The 17,046-nt window shown below is 46.8% G+C and overlaps 1 protein-coding gene across 6 annotated transcripts in view; it reads right to left on the bottom strand.

Annotated features, from left to right (window-relative positions):
* Positions 1-17,046, bottom strand: part of RABAC1 (Rab acceptor 1) — a 44,975-nt gene that overhangs the window by 14,899 nt on the left and 13,030 nt on the right. For all 6 annotated transcript variants that reach the window (XM_086933040.1, XM_086933035.1, XM_086933036.1 and 3 more), the window contains exons 4-5: positions 14,883-14,980; positions 4,786-4,887 (exon numbers count right to left, since the gene is read on the bottom strand). In XM_086933040.1, coding sequence (XP_086789166.1) covers positions 4,786-4,887; positions 14,883-14,980 — 200 coding nt within the window. The remainder of the gene's footprint in view (positions 1-4,785; positions 4,888-14,882; positions 14,981-17,046) is intronic.

Here is a 17,046-nt window from a genome sequence, read left to right as displayed (position 1 = left end):
AAAAAAAAATCCCCATTTCAGAATTGCAAATCAGCTTGATGATACCTATGGCCCTTGGTGATTAAAATCAGTTGTGGAGATAAGGGCTATTTCCCCTAGGCGGCTGTGTATGGCCACTGCTGCTGCCTCCCTCTTTTATGTTGCTCAGCATGATTGCAGAGACGTGGGCAAAATTACCCATCAGTGTCATTTCCACGTCCAGGGTAGGTTTGGCCCGTACTTATTGTGTATTTGTTTCAATACCTCTGGAAAAACTGCTAAGGAAGGGGTAGCCCTTCACCACGGTTACCTTCAACATGTTTCTGCATAGTGGCTAAATTGAGTCTGTGGCTTTTATCAGGACGGACACACAGAATCCTAATGAGGTAATGTGCTTTGTCTCCAAACCAGTGTGACCTGCGTCTAATTTCGCTTTCCAATACCCCAATTAGGGGTTTTCTATGCCCCATGAAAGAAGTGCACAGGGACCCCTGTAGTCACACTTTTGTCAAGGTGCATCCCTTACAGCAAGCCTAGATGCAACTGCTCCTTCCTCCCGATGTGGAAGGAGCAGATGCATCTAGGCTGTGCCCTTCTTCAGGCAGAAACATGGTGAAGGTAACAGTGATAAGGGGTACTTATTCCCCTTTTCTCCAAAACTGATTTTAATCACCAAGTGTCCTGTCTGGCGAATAATTTGCTTTAGGATGCCACATTGGTTTTTAACACACTTATATCAAGGATCCATTCTTAATTAGAGGTGCCTCCCTGACTCCAGGTGTAGGCCCGCTCTCCATCAAACGGAGGTTTTGGAGAGCGAGCATTGTCCTATGATGAAGCCTGACACCTGGTGGCGTGCGAGGACGATCCATTATGTTTTTTTGTATGCCCAACACTTGTCCTGAGTAGCGTTGGGAGGATCACATCACATCTCTATATAAATTGCAAAATTCTCGGATAGCTTATTTTGTGTACATACCAAATTATAACAAGCATTGGAAATGCATTCCTGTGTTGCATTTGCTGGAGTTAGAGCTATTGACGTTGTAAATGACAATGTCTTTTACCTATGTGTTATGGAGTGTGTATGTGGAGTGTAGTAGAATTATGTGGGTTGGATTGGAAATATTGGATGTGTAATTGTGTGATCGATCAATTAATCAATCATAGCATTTGTAAAGCGCACTACATACCCGTGAGGGTCTCAAGGCGCTAGGGAGGGGGGATGGGGGGGGGGGGAGAATATGGTGCTGCTACTGTTCGAAGAGCCAGGTCTTTAGGAGTCTCCTGAAGGTTAGGTCTTCGGTCTGCCGTAGGCGGATAGAGAGGGTGTTCCACGTCTTTGCGGCGAGGTGGGAGAATGGTCTGCCACCGATCACTCTTTGGATGCGGGGGACGGTGGCGAGGGCATGGTCTGCGGAGCGGAGTTGGCGGGCGGGGGTGTAGAGGCTGAGTCATCTGTTGAGGTCCGCTGTTGTGGAGTGCCTTGTGTGCATGGGTGAGGAGCTTGAAGGTTATCCTCTTGTTGATGGGGAGCCAGTGCAGGTCTTTGAGGTGGGGTGTGATGTGGCTGCGGCGGGGGATGTCGAGAATCAGGCGTGCTTAGGCGTTCTGGATGAGTTGGAGTCGTTTCAGGAGTTTGGCCGGGGCTCCTGCGTAGAGTGCGTTGCCGTAGTCCAGTCTGCTGCCGACGAAGGCCTGGGTGACCGTCCTAGTTTTGGTGGGGATCCACTTGAAGATCCTGCGAAGCATGCGGAGGGTGTTGAAGCAGGAGGAGGAGACGGCGTTTACCTGCTTTGTCATGGAGAGTGTTGAGTCGAGGATGACCCCTAGGTTTCGTGCGTGGTTGGTGGGTGTAGGGGGTGCTCCTTGTGCCGTCGACCACCAGGAGTCATCCCAGGCCGAGGGGGTGGAGCCGAGGATGAGGACCTCTGTCTTGTCCGAATTTAGCTTGAGTCGGCTGTTCCTCATCCAGTCGGCGATGGCCTTCATTCCTTCGTGGAGGTTGGTTTTAGCGGTGTGGGGGTCCTTGGTGAGCGAGAGGTTCAGCTGGGTGTCGTCGAGTAGGAGATGATGTTTAGGTTGTGCGGTCGGGCGACGTAGGCGAGTGGTGCCATGAAGACGTTGAACAACGTTGGGCTGAGAGATGAGCCTTGGCGTACGCCGCAGATTATCACGGTGGCTTCGGAGTGGAAGGAGGGGGGGGGGGAAGGCAGACACTCTGGGTTCTCCCGGAGAGGAAGGAGGTGGTCCAGTCCAGGGCCTTCTCTTGGATTCCAGCGTTGTGGAGGCGTGCTCTTAGTGTGCGGTGGCAGACTGTGTCGAAAGCGGCTGAAAGGTCCAGGAGGATGAGGGCCGCGGTTTCTCCATTGTCGAAAATGTTCCGGATGTCGTCTTTTGGCGGCGATGAGGGCAGTTTCGTGCTGTGGTTGATGCGGAACCCTGACTGGAATGGGTCCAGGATGTTGTTCTCTTCGAGGAGGCTGGTCAGTTGTATGTTGACGGCCTTTTCGATGACCTTCGCCGGGAACGGGGGCAGGGAGATGGGTCGGAAGTTCTTGAGGTCCAGCTTGGGTTTCTTTAGTAAGGTGTTTATCTCTGCGTGCTTCCAGCTCTCCGGGAAGGTCGCGGTCTCGAAGGAGATGTTGATGGTTTTCCGGAGGTGGGGTGTGATGGTGCTGCTGGCTTTGTTGTAGATGAGGTGTGGGCAGGGGTCGTCCGGGGATCCGGAGTGGATGGTATTCATGATCTTGATGGTGTTGTTGTCGTTGATGTTGGTCAAGGCGCGCAGGCGGTTGGTGCGGGTGGTGGTCATGGGAGCGGGGAGTGGGCTGTTGCCGGGGTGGTGACGGCGTCAAAGGTGTCGTGGATGTCTGATCTTTCAATGGAAGAAGGTGGCCAGCGAGTCGCAAAGGTCTTGTGACAGTGGGATGTCTTTGGTGTTGGAGCTGGGGTTGGAGAGTTCCTTCACGATGCTGATGTGTGCGCTGTTGTCTAGGTGGTCTCTGAAGGCAGTTCTTTTGGAAGATCTGATGAGTTGGTGGTGTAGGCGGGTGGCGTTCCTGTGGGCTGTGTAGCTTTCCGGTGTTCTTTCACGGCTCCAGTTTTTTTTCTAGTTTTCGGCAGGTTCGCTTGGAGGCCTAGAGGTCTTTGGTGAACCAGCTGGCTCTCTTGCTGGTGTGGGTGTTCGGGCATTTGAGCGGTGTAGGGTTTCTTGAGCAGTGCGAGGGTGTTGGCGCAGTCGTTGATCTATTGTCTCAGGCTGCGGCGTCTGGGTCGGTTGGGTCTGCGGGTGGGTTCTGGGCAAGGACTGCAGTTAGCTGGTCCTCGGTGATCTTGCCCTAGCTGCGGCGAGGCATCTGCTGGGTGCGGTGGTGTGTAGTGGGTTTCCGGAAGGGGAAGTTGATGCAGCGGTGGTCGGTCCAGTGGAGTTCGGTGGTGCGGTCGAAGACGTGGGTGCTCGCTGAAAAGATGGGGTCAAGGGTGTGGCCAGCGGAGTGTGTGGGTGCTGTGACGAGCTCAGGAGAGAAAAGGTGGGAAAAGGAGCTAGGCAGGGAACTTTGTAATGGGAATTGGTCTTTGAGACGGCACAAGTGTGAGTATGAAATGTACAAGGCAGTCAACTATGCACAGAATGAGGGTGTACTTTACCAAGCTCATGAAAGGCTGCATGGATGGCATAAGGTGAAGCCAGGGACCTGCTGGAGGGGGTGTGAAGCAACAGGCTTCCTGACATTATTTATGGCACTGTCTGAAGCGAAGTAGACACAGAGTGGGGGTACCAGAAGCAGTGGGACACGTTTGGGCTGGAGTTACCCTGGAATTCTGGTGAGATACTGCTGGCCCTTCAAAACCAAGGCTCATGCAAAAAACAAACATGGAAACAACTGACACTAGCCACTGCAGCAGCAAAAAAACATATGTGGGCAAGCTGGGACACAGAAGGAGTACCCAACTTTTTTTGAGGGGAGGGGGTGATGGTGAGGGTTGATGCATACTTGGAATAGAAGGAAAGCATTTTATAAAGACCGGTCACCCTTCCTGGTATACCTTTCACAGGAATGTCAAAAACTCACAAGACGGAGCTATTTCTGATTCTTACTATTACCAAATTCACCCCGACACAGCAAACCAAGTCCTGTGCTTCCAAGCAAATGTTTTCGCAGGTGTTGATCAAAAAAATGGAGCAGTAAATAAGTGAATGTAAACTTATCTTACAATGCTAGCAGTTTAGAGGGGGCAAGGGGCGGAGAGGGTTAGTGGTCATTTGGATGAATTCTTGGATTCTTTTGGTTTCCTCACTGACGAGACAATTGGGGCAGTGGCCTGTGTGAGCCAAGAAGACAAAAAAATCTTAACTCTGAAAGGACAACCCTACCCTGCACAATGAAGCCTCCTACAGCAGTGCACGGACACTGCTGTCTGGGTGCGATTGTGAAGGTGGGAGCGTGGGTTCATCTGTTCAGAGCGGTAGCTACAGCAGACAGACAGACAAACATTTCAGACAGGCAATAGGTGGCTTGAGTAAAAGTAGAAAAGCACTGGGCTCAAAGGGAAGGAGCACTATTTGGGCGGCTGTTCAGGGTGCACACTGGCAGCTGGAATGGGTGACTGACAGGTTGGGAGCAGCATACATAGTTGGGGGGCAGCCTTTTCTGTAGCTGAGCAAGAGCCTTATGTGCATCACAAACGTCAATATTTTAACACAGAGAAATGGTAAAACGTACATAAACTATCTTAAAGACACAGCATAAGTAAACCCGGATCAGAAATCAGAGCATATTTTAAAATGTAAACAAAACTCACCTAAAACCCAGAACACCGCCGAGCCCGCTCCAGCCAGCCAGAAGAAGGGGAAGGACACTCCGCCTGCAATGCCGTACTGATGGGCGGTGCTCATTTCTCGACCTGAAGTAGACAGAAGAGCATCTATAAGATTCAAAATCAGTAAGTAGCAGTCTCAACAATCAACGGGAGGGCAGACATGGACTGCTTTCTCCCCTCTTCTTGTGCCTTGCACAGAGACCCTATGAGCTTGTCCTGATGAGTTTGCTTCTCCAGCAATTTTGCAGCGCCATGATTTGATCCATAAGGTCCAGGAGAAATTCTAAAATAAAATAAAGTGTCTAGAAAACTATCAGGTAGATTCATCAAAGTCCCCTTTTGCGAGTCTGTATTAGCGATTATTAAGCAATCTCTATTACAGACTCGCAAAACGGGATGCATGTAGAAATCGCAATATTTTTTGCGATTTCTACTGCTTCCTTATTTGCGAATCGCAAATAGCTAATCGCAAGTAAGGATGCGATTTCCCATTCATTCCTATGGGCCTAATGGCCCATAGGAATGAATGGGGAGTCAATCCTCTTTGCGATTAGCAATTAGCGAATCGCAAATAAGGATGCGATTTCAAGGGTGCCAGGGTGTCCAAAGGACACCCTTTAGCACCCCTGAAATGCAAATGTACACAGGTGTTGCGCACACACATGTCCAAAAGACATGTGTGTGTGTAACATACAACTTAGAAAAATGCACTAAAGTGCATTTTTCTAAGTTTTCGCTATTTTTGTCACGAAGTTACACTTTGCGGTAAATAGTGGCCCCATATTGCGAATTCGCAATTTATAAAAGTTTCATGAATAGCATTTAAGGAATCTCTAATTGAGATTCCTTAAATGCGATTCTTAGCAATTTAGCGAGTTCTGTAATTGCGATTTTTGCATGTGGGATGATGAATCCCAAATGCAAAAATAGCGCTCGCAAAGGGCCGCCGGATTCTCAGAATCTGGCCCTTTGCAAGCCGATTTTGCTTAGATGAATCTGGCCGTATGTCTATAGCACAGTCGAAGATTCAGCAGACTGCAAGAACAACTGCAGCCTCTGGCTGCAGGTTATAATGTATAGTCGATATTCATGTTCACGCCAATTCAAATATGCTTTTGCCTTGTCTCTGGTCTTTGGTGTACTGTAACTTAACAGAAAGACAACTTTTTGGGAATTAGGGTAGGAAAGAAGTGCAGATGGAAAATAGCTTTCTGTTCATTTGCAGGTGTAAACAATCAAGGCTTGGAGGGAATCGAGTCAACCTACCATGAGCTGGTAGAAGAAACATGGAAGATAACCAAGGAGACTAGTGCCACCACTTCAGAAACAGCTGTATGTCGAAATATCGACGGCAAAATATTGTGGTGCCAGAATATTGTGTCAAAAATATGGAGAAAGTAAGTGTATATAGGTAAGTATAGATGTACTATTCTAAACTCCACCTCTACGTGCCTTGAAAATATTCATGTCACGAAGGCACATGGGCTCATTGAGTTAACGCCTGCTGTCTTCATACCAACCTTTCTTGTCTGAAGACTTTAATACTTACCTTTGTTTTCTCATTCAACGACATAAACAAAAGAAAGACTGTTTCAAATTACCAGCCTATGCACAAAGCATATCCTGTACCGCCACCCGCTGGGTGAAGAGGGTAACTGCAGAGGCACCAAGTGAAACCTGCAAGGGGTAAAGGCCCAACCTGCTGATAACAGTGGCTGTTGGTCTGGCAGTCCTTAAGTCTCCTTAAAACCCGCCTTCTCCATACTGGGTGGAGGTCGCTGACCGCAGGGCGGAGATGGAGACCACAAAGCAGCAGACCACACTCTTGCCAACCTTTTAGTAAAACAGGTAGGATGTTTCCCTTTTCTAACATGCAAATTAACATAACGGTGGCATCACAGTAAAAACTGCACAACATGAACTTTAACCTGACAATGACATCATAGGAAATGCCAGATAAGGTAATCCAGACCATACAGCAGGTAAGGAGTGTGGTCTCTGATACATCAGGACGTCACAATGAGGGGGCTGGAGTATAAACCGATTGATAGACATCACTCCATACAAGCATGGGACAAGGAAAGGACTGCGGCCCGGCTGAGTATGGCCAACGTAGACCATTTCTTAAGCCACACACCTTATGTAGTCTTCAGCTTTACCCTTGCCTCTTCCAGTGCTAAGTGCTAAGGACAGAATAGCGTTAACGCCTCATTCAGTTCCCACTCATGTTTCTTTAATAAATGTAGACTCTATTCGTAAGGTTTTGTGTCCTGCAGTGTTGGAGAAGGTATCCACCTCAATGGAAGTCCTCTCGTACACACCCAGCGCCGAATCAACTGCGCCTTTTGGGAAAGCCAGGTGGACGTAGTATCCTTCTCCTTGCTTAAAAGTACACCGCTCACACACTGTCCATCCAAAGCAGAAAGGGCCAGCTTGGTCCCCAGCAAAAAAGATCTCAGAGCAAGGCAAAACTGCCTGAGCTCCAACTTGTCGAGGTGGTATCGCTTCCGCATTGGTCACCACAGCCTCTGAGCGGTAAGACGGTAAGACTGCTGATCTGAGCAACCCATCCTTCTAAAGAGGCTCCTGTCACCACAGTCTGAAGGAATCAAAGGATAGAGGGGGGCACCAGCCACAAGGCTCTTCCTCTTTCACCACCAACTCAAAGACTGGGGGCATGAAATGACAGGGGAACCATGTCATCCCAACTCCCTGGCATAACTGATCCTCCAAGCATTCCTGCAGAGGTCTCAAACTACTGAGATTCAAAAGGAAACAGACCTGAGAAGAGAACACTTGACAAACAAAAAGATGCTGTACTATATGAAGAGGCAAGACTTACAGGCAAATAGGGCAAAATCTTTCAAGAAACATACACGTGCCCGTTTTCCATGTCTAAATACAACACGCCAAAGTACGGAATTGTTTGTGTACGAACTAACATCGACTTATTGATATTAAGATGAGGACCTAATTTGAGAAACGGATTACCCTCAGACATAGCTCCTAAAGAGGCTTTGATGAGGAGAAACTTATCGATATATACTCATTTCATGCAGAGGTATGCTAGTACTATAGCCACAACATTGAAAAAGTACTGGGAGCTAACATCAGTCTTGAGCAAAGAACTTTGACTAGATAGTGATTTTTCCCAGTCTTAAATCTTAGGACAAAACTCCGACTTGTGTATGTAGATACATGAAAATAAGTGTCCTGCAAAGCCAGAGCCCACATTCAGTCTCTTTACTAAAGATGTGGAAAAAACGGATGAAAAGTAGCGGTGGGAAGAGCTCGCAGAGTTTTACTCCACGAAAATCCAGAGTTACACAAGAACTCCGCAAGACTGTACATTGCACTGCCCGTGCTGATTTTTAGTGACAGAATTTTTTTCTGGGCTGCAAAATCAACGCAGGCGGCACCAAGAGATACACCAGAGGGCTCTGCTTCTTTGCTGCAACTTAAGTAGATTTTCTACTTTCGCGGAATGTCGCCGGTGGAGCGGAATTCATTGCCCACCCCAAATGAAAAGCCAGCATCCTGATTTTTTCTTTAAGCCACTTGTTTGCATACTGCAACGAGAAAATGGGATGGGAACCTTTGCAGGGACTTAGAAACTGATGTGAGTATACTCCTTTGTTCCACTGATGTTTGGTCACAGCTTCTGCTGCCCCTTTCTGCAATAGTGTCAAGGTCTCGAGAACAAGATGGTTCAGAAGACCTCATGATTCAAACCTCTCGGCACAAGATTTATAACCCTTGGTAGAATCTTATGTGGAGGAAGTCGCTACAAAATGAGATTTTGTACCCATTCTGCACAATATTTAGTACCTGCATATATTTTGTAAATTCCTGCTATGCAAGGAGATGGTTGGAAATGCTTCTATCTACTGGGGTTCTGATCGATGATGGAGGCCTCGTTTTGTTGGGGCCTTCCCTGAAGCAGCAGAAGGCTGCTGACCGCTATCTTGTCCTCAAGCACGTGCTGCTGTTTTTGCACCAGGTGCTGACTTTTATAGAAAGGAATGTGTGAATGCATGTTACCCTTCTGAAAGGATCTAAATTGTATGAGAGGAAACTTCTCCCTCTTCTCTAGCACAACAGATTATGGTCTCAGCTTCTGATGTCATAATTTTGATTTCCTCGTCGCCCTGAGGTCCAAATAAAGATGATCTGTTGAACAGGGAGCTTGCAGGGTCAATGACATCAATCTTAGGCAAGAAGAACACTTCACACAGACTCCATGGCATGTGTACACAGTAGCTAGGTGTGAAGTTTACTTTGCTAGACCTGGTAAGCTGTCTGAAGTGAACATCCCATCTTAAACCACTTCCACGAGGACTCCTCACTTTTCCTTTAGGAGGTACTCAATGAATCGAGTCACTGAATCACAAAGACTAGAGTCAGAGCAACTTAACAGATGATTTGCAAATGGTGATCGGGGTGCCTGTATAGTACAGCACATATAATTGTCTATACGGTTAATGCGCTTGGCTGGTTTAAATGCAAGAGAAAAAGGGAGTCAATCTCCACCGTCTCCACGCAAGACCTCTAAAACTAGCCTCTATCCTCCATAGAGACTTCAAAAAACAATGCTCAACAAACTCTTAGCAGTAAGAAATCATATGTGGTTCTTTATGTATAGTAACATTCTAATATGTCAATCTAAACCCATTGATGAAATTATAATACAGCCATACTTCCAGATTAGGAAAAACATTGTCTTTATTGTCCTTTTTTCAAATTGGCCGTATCGTGTAACAAAAATGACTTGAAGCCAATGTGTTTCTTTCACTTCCAACTTCTTCTGGACTCAGGTTCTAATGCCAAGTTTTTTAATGATCACACGATAGCCGTGCAACAGTTTCATCTCAGCATTGAACATTTTCAGGTCATCTTTTCTAAAGTGATAATGGGTGCACCCATGGCAATTAGCGGCAATGTACAACTATCCCAGATGCTTCTCAGTGTTCGCGAGGCAAAGTGTGCGAATTGAACGCAATGCACTAGCAGAAAGGCATTCGTGTTACAAACTACAATCAATTTGAAACAAGTATTGAGAACAATCAAGAATATGTTTGTCCTTAACTGGCACTATGGACAGTGTTAGAATGTTCTTGAATGGGATTAGATTGAAAGATGTAGTTGAATGTTTCTATACTTAAAGACACAAAGTCTTATTGTGAGTGTTAACATTAGTAGGAATAGTAGCATTATTTTTGTTTTATTTTCAAGAAGTCTAAGGAAGAGTGTTTTTTCATTTTATGATGAAGGTGTTACTCAGCAAACTGCTTTCAAAGACATTGTTATATAAAAAGATTAAAATGCACATATCAGGCTTCTTCCATTTCCTATTTTCTTGTATTCTGACGCTTGGTGCCTTGTCTGAGGTCTCAAATAATCAGAGTAAAAATGGCCAGCAACACATGAAGGCAGTTTTCAAAGTAATTCACACTGTTTAGCGACATGGTTGAGATACCGTGATGGAGTTGGTCCTCTCCCACGTACTAATGAGAGATGCGGTTTCACTGCTGTCAGAAAGGCTCAGATCTACTAAATAATGTATGTGGGGCAGAGCACAAAGCACTTCTGAACTTCTCCTTTAGAAAATGTAAAAGAAAAATCCATACCAGAAAATATATAAGAAAGTGGGCTTTAGTGCATCATGGCCAAGCTTCCCAGTTAAACTGAAAATGTACGGTTAAAAATTACTAGAAAGTTTCCTGACAAAACATTCTTCTTAACTTTAGGTAATCTTTTTTTCAGCTGAAATATTTAAGAGCAACAGTCGAGCAGACAGCAATATGTAACTTTAATTAATATATAAATATATTGCTTTCAGTGCAATATAACATGACGTTTTGACAATTTTAATCCACTAAATTCTGGATGGAAGCCGGCCCAAAATAAAGGGGTAGGAGAGGACAGCATAGTAGACCCTGAAGATAAAGGTCTACCACCCAAGGTACAGACTGGCACTGGAGCGAGAGTTGCAGTGAAATGGGCGACTAGAATGCCAATCTGCATTAGCCCAGTAAACAGGACCCTACTCTTTTTAGGTCTCGCCTGTCGATGCGCATGCGCATCGAGCAAGCGAGAGTATTGGGACTTATCCACTCTTTATCCACACTGCAAGGAATCGTGGCGATTCCTTGCAGTGCCCGTGACTTTTAAGCTCAATGCGCATGCGCATTGAGCTTAAAAGCGCGTGCACGTCAGTCTTTGTTTACCCGCTCCGCCCCCTCCCCTTCCCGCCGTCTCGCATTTCCCCTGTCGCATTTCTCCTCCCCCCTCCCCTCTCTTCCCTCCGTCTTGTTTATTGTACCCGCTCCGCCCCCTCCCCTTCCCGCCGTGTCGCATTTCTCCTCCCCCCTCCCCTCTCTTCCCTCCGTCTTGTTTAAGTTTACAAGTTTCAAGGTAAGCTCTTTATTACATAAGCCACGCGTTTTGGAAATATTTATTTTGGCACCCACGTTCCCTTCTTTCCACAAGTATTGGAAAGTCACAAGTGCCTAGAGAGACAGGGAATACACAGCCATATTAGCAAAGAGGAATAGCGCGACCCGCAGTCTTATTTACTGCTTGGCACAACCGCATCCCCCCGCCCCCGGAAGTTAAAGGATACAACCCACCCACCAGCGAGTTGCTCCCTGCTCTACTTAGTGGCTCCAGGGAACATGTGACCGGCTTCGTACAGAACCGCTCCTGTCGTCACGGGCTCGCGGCACTCTCATCGCGCCCCTCTGGCCGTCCTTCCCAGTGTGCTACACAGGCGGCACTACAGTTCCACCCCACACCAGTTTTCAAACCGTCTCCTACCTGCTCCCAGTCACCTGCAGCCATTTTGAGAGTCCCCGGGGAGGTGGAAGAGTAATCGAGCACCTATTTTGTTATTGATAGTACAAAGTGTGCAGAGGTGCTCTGCTGACTGTTACACCGCTGTGCGGCTCATGTCTGCCGGCGCAGCCTTACTACCCATTAGCCGCCTGGCGCAGTCATTCTTGCACTCATGGGCCACGTAATTGTCCGTCTCGGCTACAAATTGCCTCTCCCCTCAGGCCCATTCGCATAAATCTTGCAAGCTCGTCCAAACCTGCTCCAGAGTGCGCGAGCGCGCTGCACGCGCGCCGAGAGCCAATAATGGGTACATCTCCACTAAATGCTTCCTTCAATTAAGGCAGGGAAAAAAATAATAATCTCCCGGTTTTATGTCACAAAACATTAGCAAATGCTTAATCATTTGGGGGGAGCGGAATGGGGAGTCTTTTGGCAGGGATGCCGTGGTACACCATGACGCCAGAATGCAGGCTCGTGAAATTCATAGAGGGTTAGTGCACGTTTTGGTGATTCTCCTCCCCCCAGTGTACCTTTTTTTTAAAACTTGTTTAATCACATTGACCTTTAACATTTCTCCCCGTTTGGTGCCCTCCCTCTTAACACCAAAATCTACACTCCTCCCACCCCCACTTCCGTGTTAAGTAGAGTGCCCTTCGTCATCGGCCGCCCGGGGTCAGCCTCTCCCAGATCCCCTCTATAGCCGCAGAGGCCACGGTGATCAGCCCACCTCTCCTCCTCCCCTGCAGCAGCTGATCTACCACTGCAGTTCGCAACGCTCTGCAGGTAAAGCCCTTTAATGCCTTTGTGCATCTAGAGGTGACTCATTGGTTATGCAGCATTTTCCATTGTTGATCACAACGATTAAGCTGGTAAAAACGTTGTTTGCGCTTTGAAGGTGCTCTACAGCATGTTCAAGAACTATGAATTCCTAAAGATTATGAACACCAGAAGGATCACTTCTGACATTTGATTGGTTTTTGCACTTCACTTTACTCATTCAGTACAGCTGTTGGATAGATTTTTAGGTCTTGCCTATCCCACTCACCCTCACTCACCCTCACACACCATCACAGCCCCCTCTCACCCGCACACCCCTCACAACCCTCTCACCCTCACACCCCCTCACTCACCCTCACCCTCACACCCCCTCACTCACCCTCACCCTCACACACCCTCACTCACACTCACCCTCACACCCCCTCACCCTCACACACCCCCTCACCCTCACACACCCCCTCACCCTCACACACCCTCAACCCCACACCCTAACACACCCTCACACCCCCTCACCCACCCTCACCCTCACACCCCTCACCCCCTCACTCACCCTCACACCCCCTCACTCACCCTCACACCCCTCACTCACCCTCACACCCCCTCAGCCTCACAACCCTCTCACCCTCACACCCTCTCACCATCACAACCCTCTCACCACTCAGTGCCACATAATTATATGCTTCATAATTACACTGCGCTCAACGCAACATACACTCCAAATACCACTCAGTGCCACATAGTTAACCTCCACATAATTACACTGCACTCAATGCAACATACACTCCAAATACCACTCAGTACCACATAATTACACGCCACATAATTACACTCTACTGAATGCATCACACACTCCACACAATACCACTCAGTGCCACATAATTATATGCTACATAATTACACTGCACTCAATGCAACATACACTCCAAATACCTCTCAGTGCCACCTACTTATATGCAACATAATTACACTGCACGCAATGCAACATACACTCCAAATACTACTCAGTGCCACATAATTACACGCCACATAATTACATCCACCACCATCACATCCACCACCACCACATCCACCACCACATCCACCACCTCCACATCCACCACCACCACATCCACCACCACCACATCCACCACCTCCACATCCACCACCTCCACATCCACCACCACCACATCCACCACCACCACATCCACCACCACTTCCACCACCAACACTTCCACCACCACCGCATCCACCACCACCACATCCACCACCACCACCACCACATCCTCCACACCCACCACCACTACATCCACCACCACATCCACCACAACCACCACCCCATCCACCACCACCACCACCGCATCCACCACCACCACATCCACCACCACCACCACCACATCCTCCACACCCACCACCACTACATCCACCACCACATCCACCACAACCACCACCCCATCCACCACCACCACCACCGCATCCACCACCACCACCGCATCCACCATAACCACACCCACTGAACATAATCTTCACAAAAGTTATTTACAAACGTTTAAGCTATTGCCATTATAAATTACAATAAATTTTATTTAAGTATTAATTATTTACAAAATTAAAAGCCATTGTTATTTGTAATATCAATACATCTAAGTCACGTAAATACAACACACATTGCATTACAAATGCTATAGGTGTCACATTTTCAAAAGTTAAAACTATTGACATTGTAACTGACAAAGCTATTAATTTTGCTACTTTCAAAACCAACACATAAATAAAAAAGTGTCATTTACAATACCAATAGCTCAAACTTTCCTAATGCGAGACCTATTGCATTTCCAATGCTTGTTTTACTTTAGAAATTAACCATTCATCTCTGTTGAAGGTTGGAAGAAAGGCCACATAACTGTCTTGGGTGCAAGCTCTGTGCATGCTAGGACAGGTGCAAGTCCCAAATTAACAAGCCCAGAGGCCCCATCGGAAATTCTGGGATAAGCCCGGTGCACAGCTGTGTGAGCACCTAGGCCACAGGCCCTATGCTTAGCGGGCTTGGCCTCAATGATGCAAGTTCAAAGTCAGAGGCCATGGGAATTTAGGCCAGAACTCTGCATAACAGTGGGGTGGCATGCTATGGGTAAATTGAACTAAAAAGCCAAAAAAAGGCAACATGGAGACAAGGGGTTGTACCACAAGCGTGAGTGCAAATCAGCTTTGTGATGTTTTGCTACTACAGTAGTATTGTTAGTATCTGTCATATATTACACCAGCTTTACAACACACCCTCACATCAACACACAACCCCCCTGGGCCACTTGCCTTGGTTGGGTAATATTCAAAAGGATGTAATTCCTTCAAGAATCACTCCCTTCACCAGTAACCTCATGGTATTTTAAATGCGGCTATCAGTTTTGTAAGCTCTTGTTCCAAGATATACAGCAGCTCCAGCCCTCTCACACATGCGTTTCAGGGAGAAATAAATACCTAACACCTCTTACCAAACATGATCATTTTTGACTGCTGTGTCCTCAGGTAGATAATGTAACAGGCACCGAAGAAGATGGCCAAGGCGATGAGTAGCATGGGGGATGTAATGCTGCAAAGAGAAGAGAAGAGGCACTTAAAAAAGCAATTGCAGTGGGGCACTGCAAAGAGAAGAAGAAGGGTACAGGGGAAAAACTGATAGGTAGTTGTACTGCCAAAAACAAAGGTGACAGTGAAGAAAGCAACTGGATGGATGGGGTACTGCAAAGAGAAGAACAGAGATACGGATAGAAAAGCACAGCACTGACGGGGACGTGACACTGCAGAGAGAAGCTGGAAGATACTGAAAGAAACCACTGATGGGAACGTGATACTTCGGAGGGAAGAAAGGAGGCACTGAGAGAAAAGCACTGATGGGGATGTGAAACTCCAGGGAAAAAGGGAGATACTGAAAGAAAGGAAGTGACGGGGATGCAATACTGTGGGAGGAAGGTGAGACATACTGGAAGAAATGAAGTAATGGGGATGTGATACTGATGGGGGAAGATGGGAGATACTGAGAGAAAGGCACTGACGAGGATGTGATACTGCTGGGAAGAAGGGAGATACTGAAAGAAATGAAGTGTTGGGATGCGATACTGAGGGGGGAAGATGGGAGATCCCGAGAGAAAAGCACGGATGAGGATGTGATACTGCAGAGGGAAGAAAAGAGACTGAAAGAAAAGCACTGACGAGGATGTGATAATGCTGGGAAGAAAAGAGACACTGAAAGAAAAGCACTAACGAGGATGTGATACTGCTGGGAAGAAAAGAGACTGAAAGAAAAGCACTGAAAGAAATGCAAACTTGAGGGAGAAGATGGGAGATACTAAGAGAAAAGCACAGACTGGGATGTGTTAGTGCAGAGGGGAGAAGGGAGAAACCGTACTGAGAGAAAAGCACTGACGAGGATGTGATACTGCGGGGGGGAGAAGGGAGATTCTGTGGGAAAATCATTGATGAATGTGTGATATTCTGGGGAAAGATGGAAGATTCTGAGAGAAAAGCACAGATGATGTGATATTTTAAAGAGAAGGAGGGGGATACTGAGAGAAAGCACTGACAGGGGATGTGATACTGTTGAGGGCAATACTGCAGAGAAAAGATGGGAGATACCGATACAAAAGCAATGGTGGTGATGGGATACTGTAGAGAGACGAACACTGAATAACTTCATCCTGCCTCTCAGGCACCTGAAAATGGGTGTCTGCAGCTGTTGACTCAAACTTGGAAACCTTGAGCCTTGACTTCATGCCCAGACTTAGCACTGTTAGCCTACTTCTGATCCTAGAGAGCTGAAGAGGTCCAGGATCCTGCCAAAGAGCTCCTTGCCACCGTGGACGTCCATCCTGGGAGGATGGGTGTACAAGGTCAAGAAGCAGACAAAACTATTGCCTGGCCGTCTGGAAGAAACCAACTGGTTAGCTACAGCCGGCATTTTGGCCGCATACCCCTGTGGAACTTTTTCCTATGGACAAGCGTACAGAAGGTACTGTGGTCAGAGGACTCTTACTGCAGCAGAGAAATCCAGAGGACAGTTTGGTGCTGTGCATGTTGCTGTGGACAATAATATAAGGTGTGGGATGTCTGGACCTGAGGGGTGGCAGCACTGGGACAATGCTCTGAAGACTATGGAATCAATGTAATTAATGTTTATCAATAACTATTTCCTGCTAGTTTGGTAGTACTGCTGGTAGAAGCAGTTGTGGGGTTTTACCTCCTTTCAGTTTCAAAATAAATGCACTCCTGATCCCCAAAGACTGTTCTGAGAAAGAAACTCCAATATAGTTGCATAATTCTGGCTTTACCCATCAATAACAAATAATTATGGAGATTCATTTTATTTCATTAAAATGTTGCTTTATTTTTTATTTTTAGATTTACTTTGGTCAGTTTATACTGATCACTTGTACTTTCTAAGAGAAAAGCCTTCTTCTTGAGCCAAGTTACCCAGAATGAACCAATAATTTCTCAGAGATATTATTTATCTGTCAAAGCTTGCATGGAAGACTAGACTTCTTTCTCTCCAGCATTATTTCTAGCGATCCCAAGGTTAAAGGGGGGGGGGGGGGTAAATATAGCATATTTAGCTGTGTTAGTAAGTAAATTTGAGTGGTCCAAGATGAGTTATTATTGCTT

This window comes from Lissotriton vulgaris, chromosome 7 (assembly GCF_964263255.1).
Source record: "Lissotriton vulgaris chromosome 7, aLisVul1.2, whole genome shotgun sequence".
Classification (NCBI taxonomy): Eukaryota; Metazoa; Chordata; class Amphibia; order Caudata; family Salamandridae; genus Lissotriton; species Lissotriton vulgaris.
Note: the sequence above shows the minus strand (reverse complement) of the source record. Positions and strands in the feature narration are given on the sequence as shown.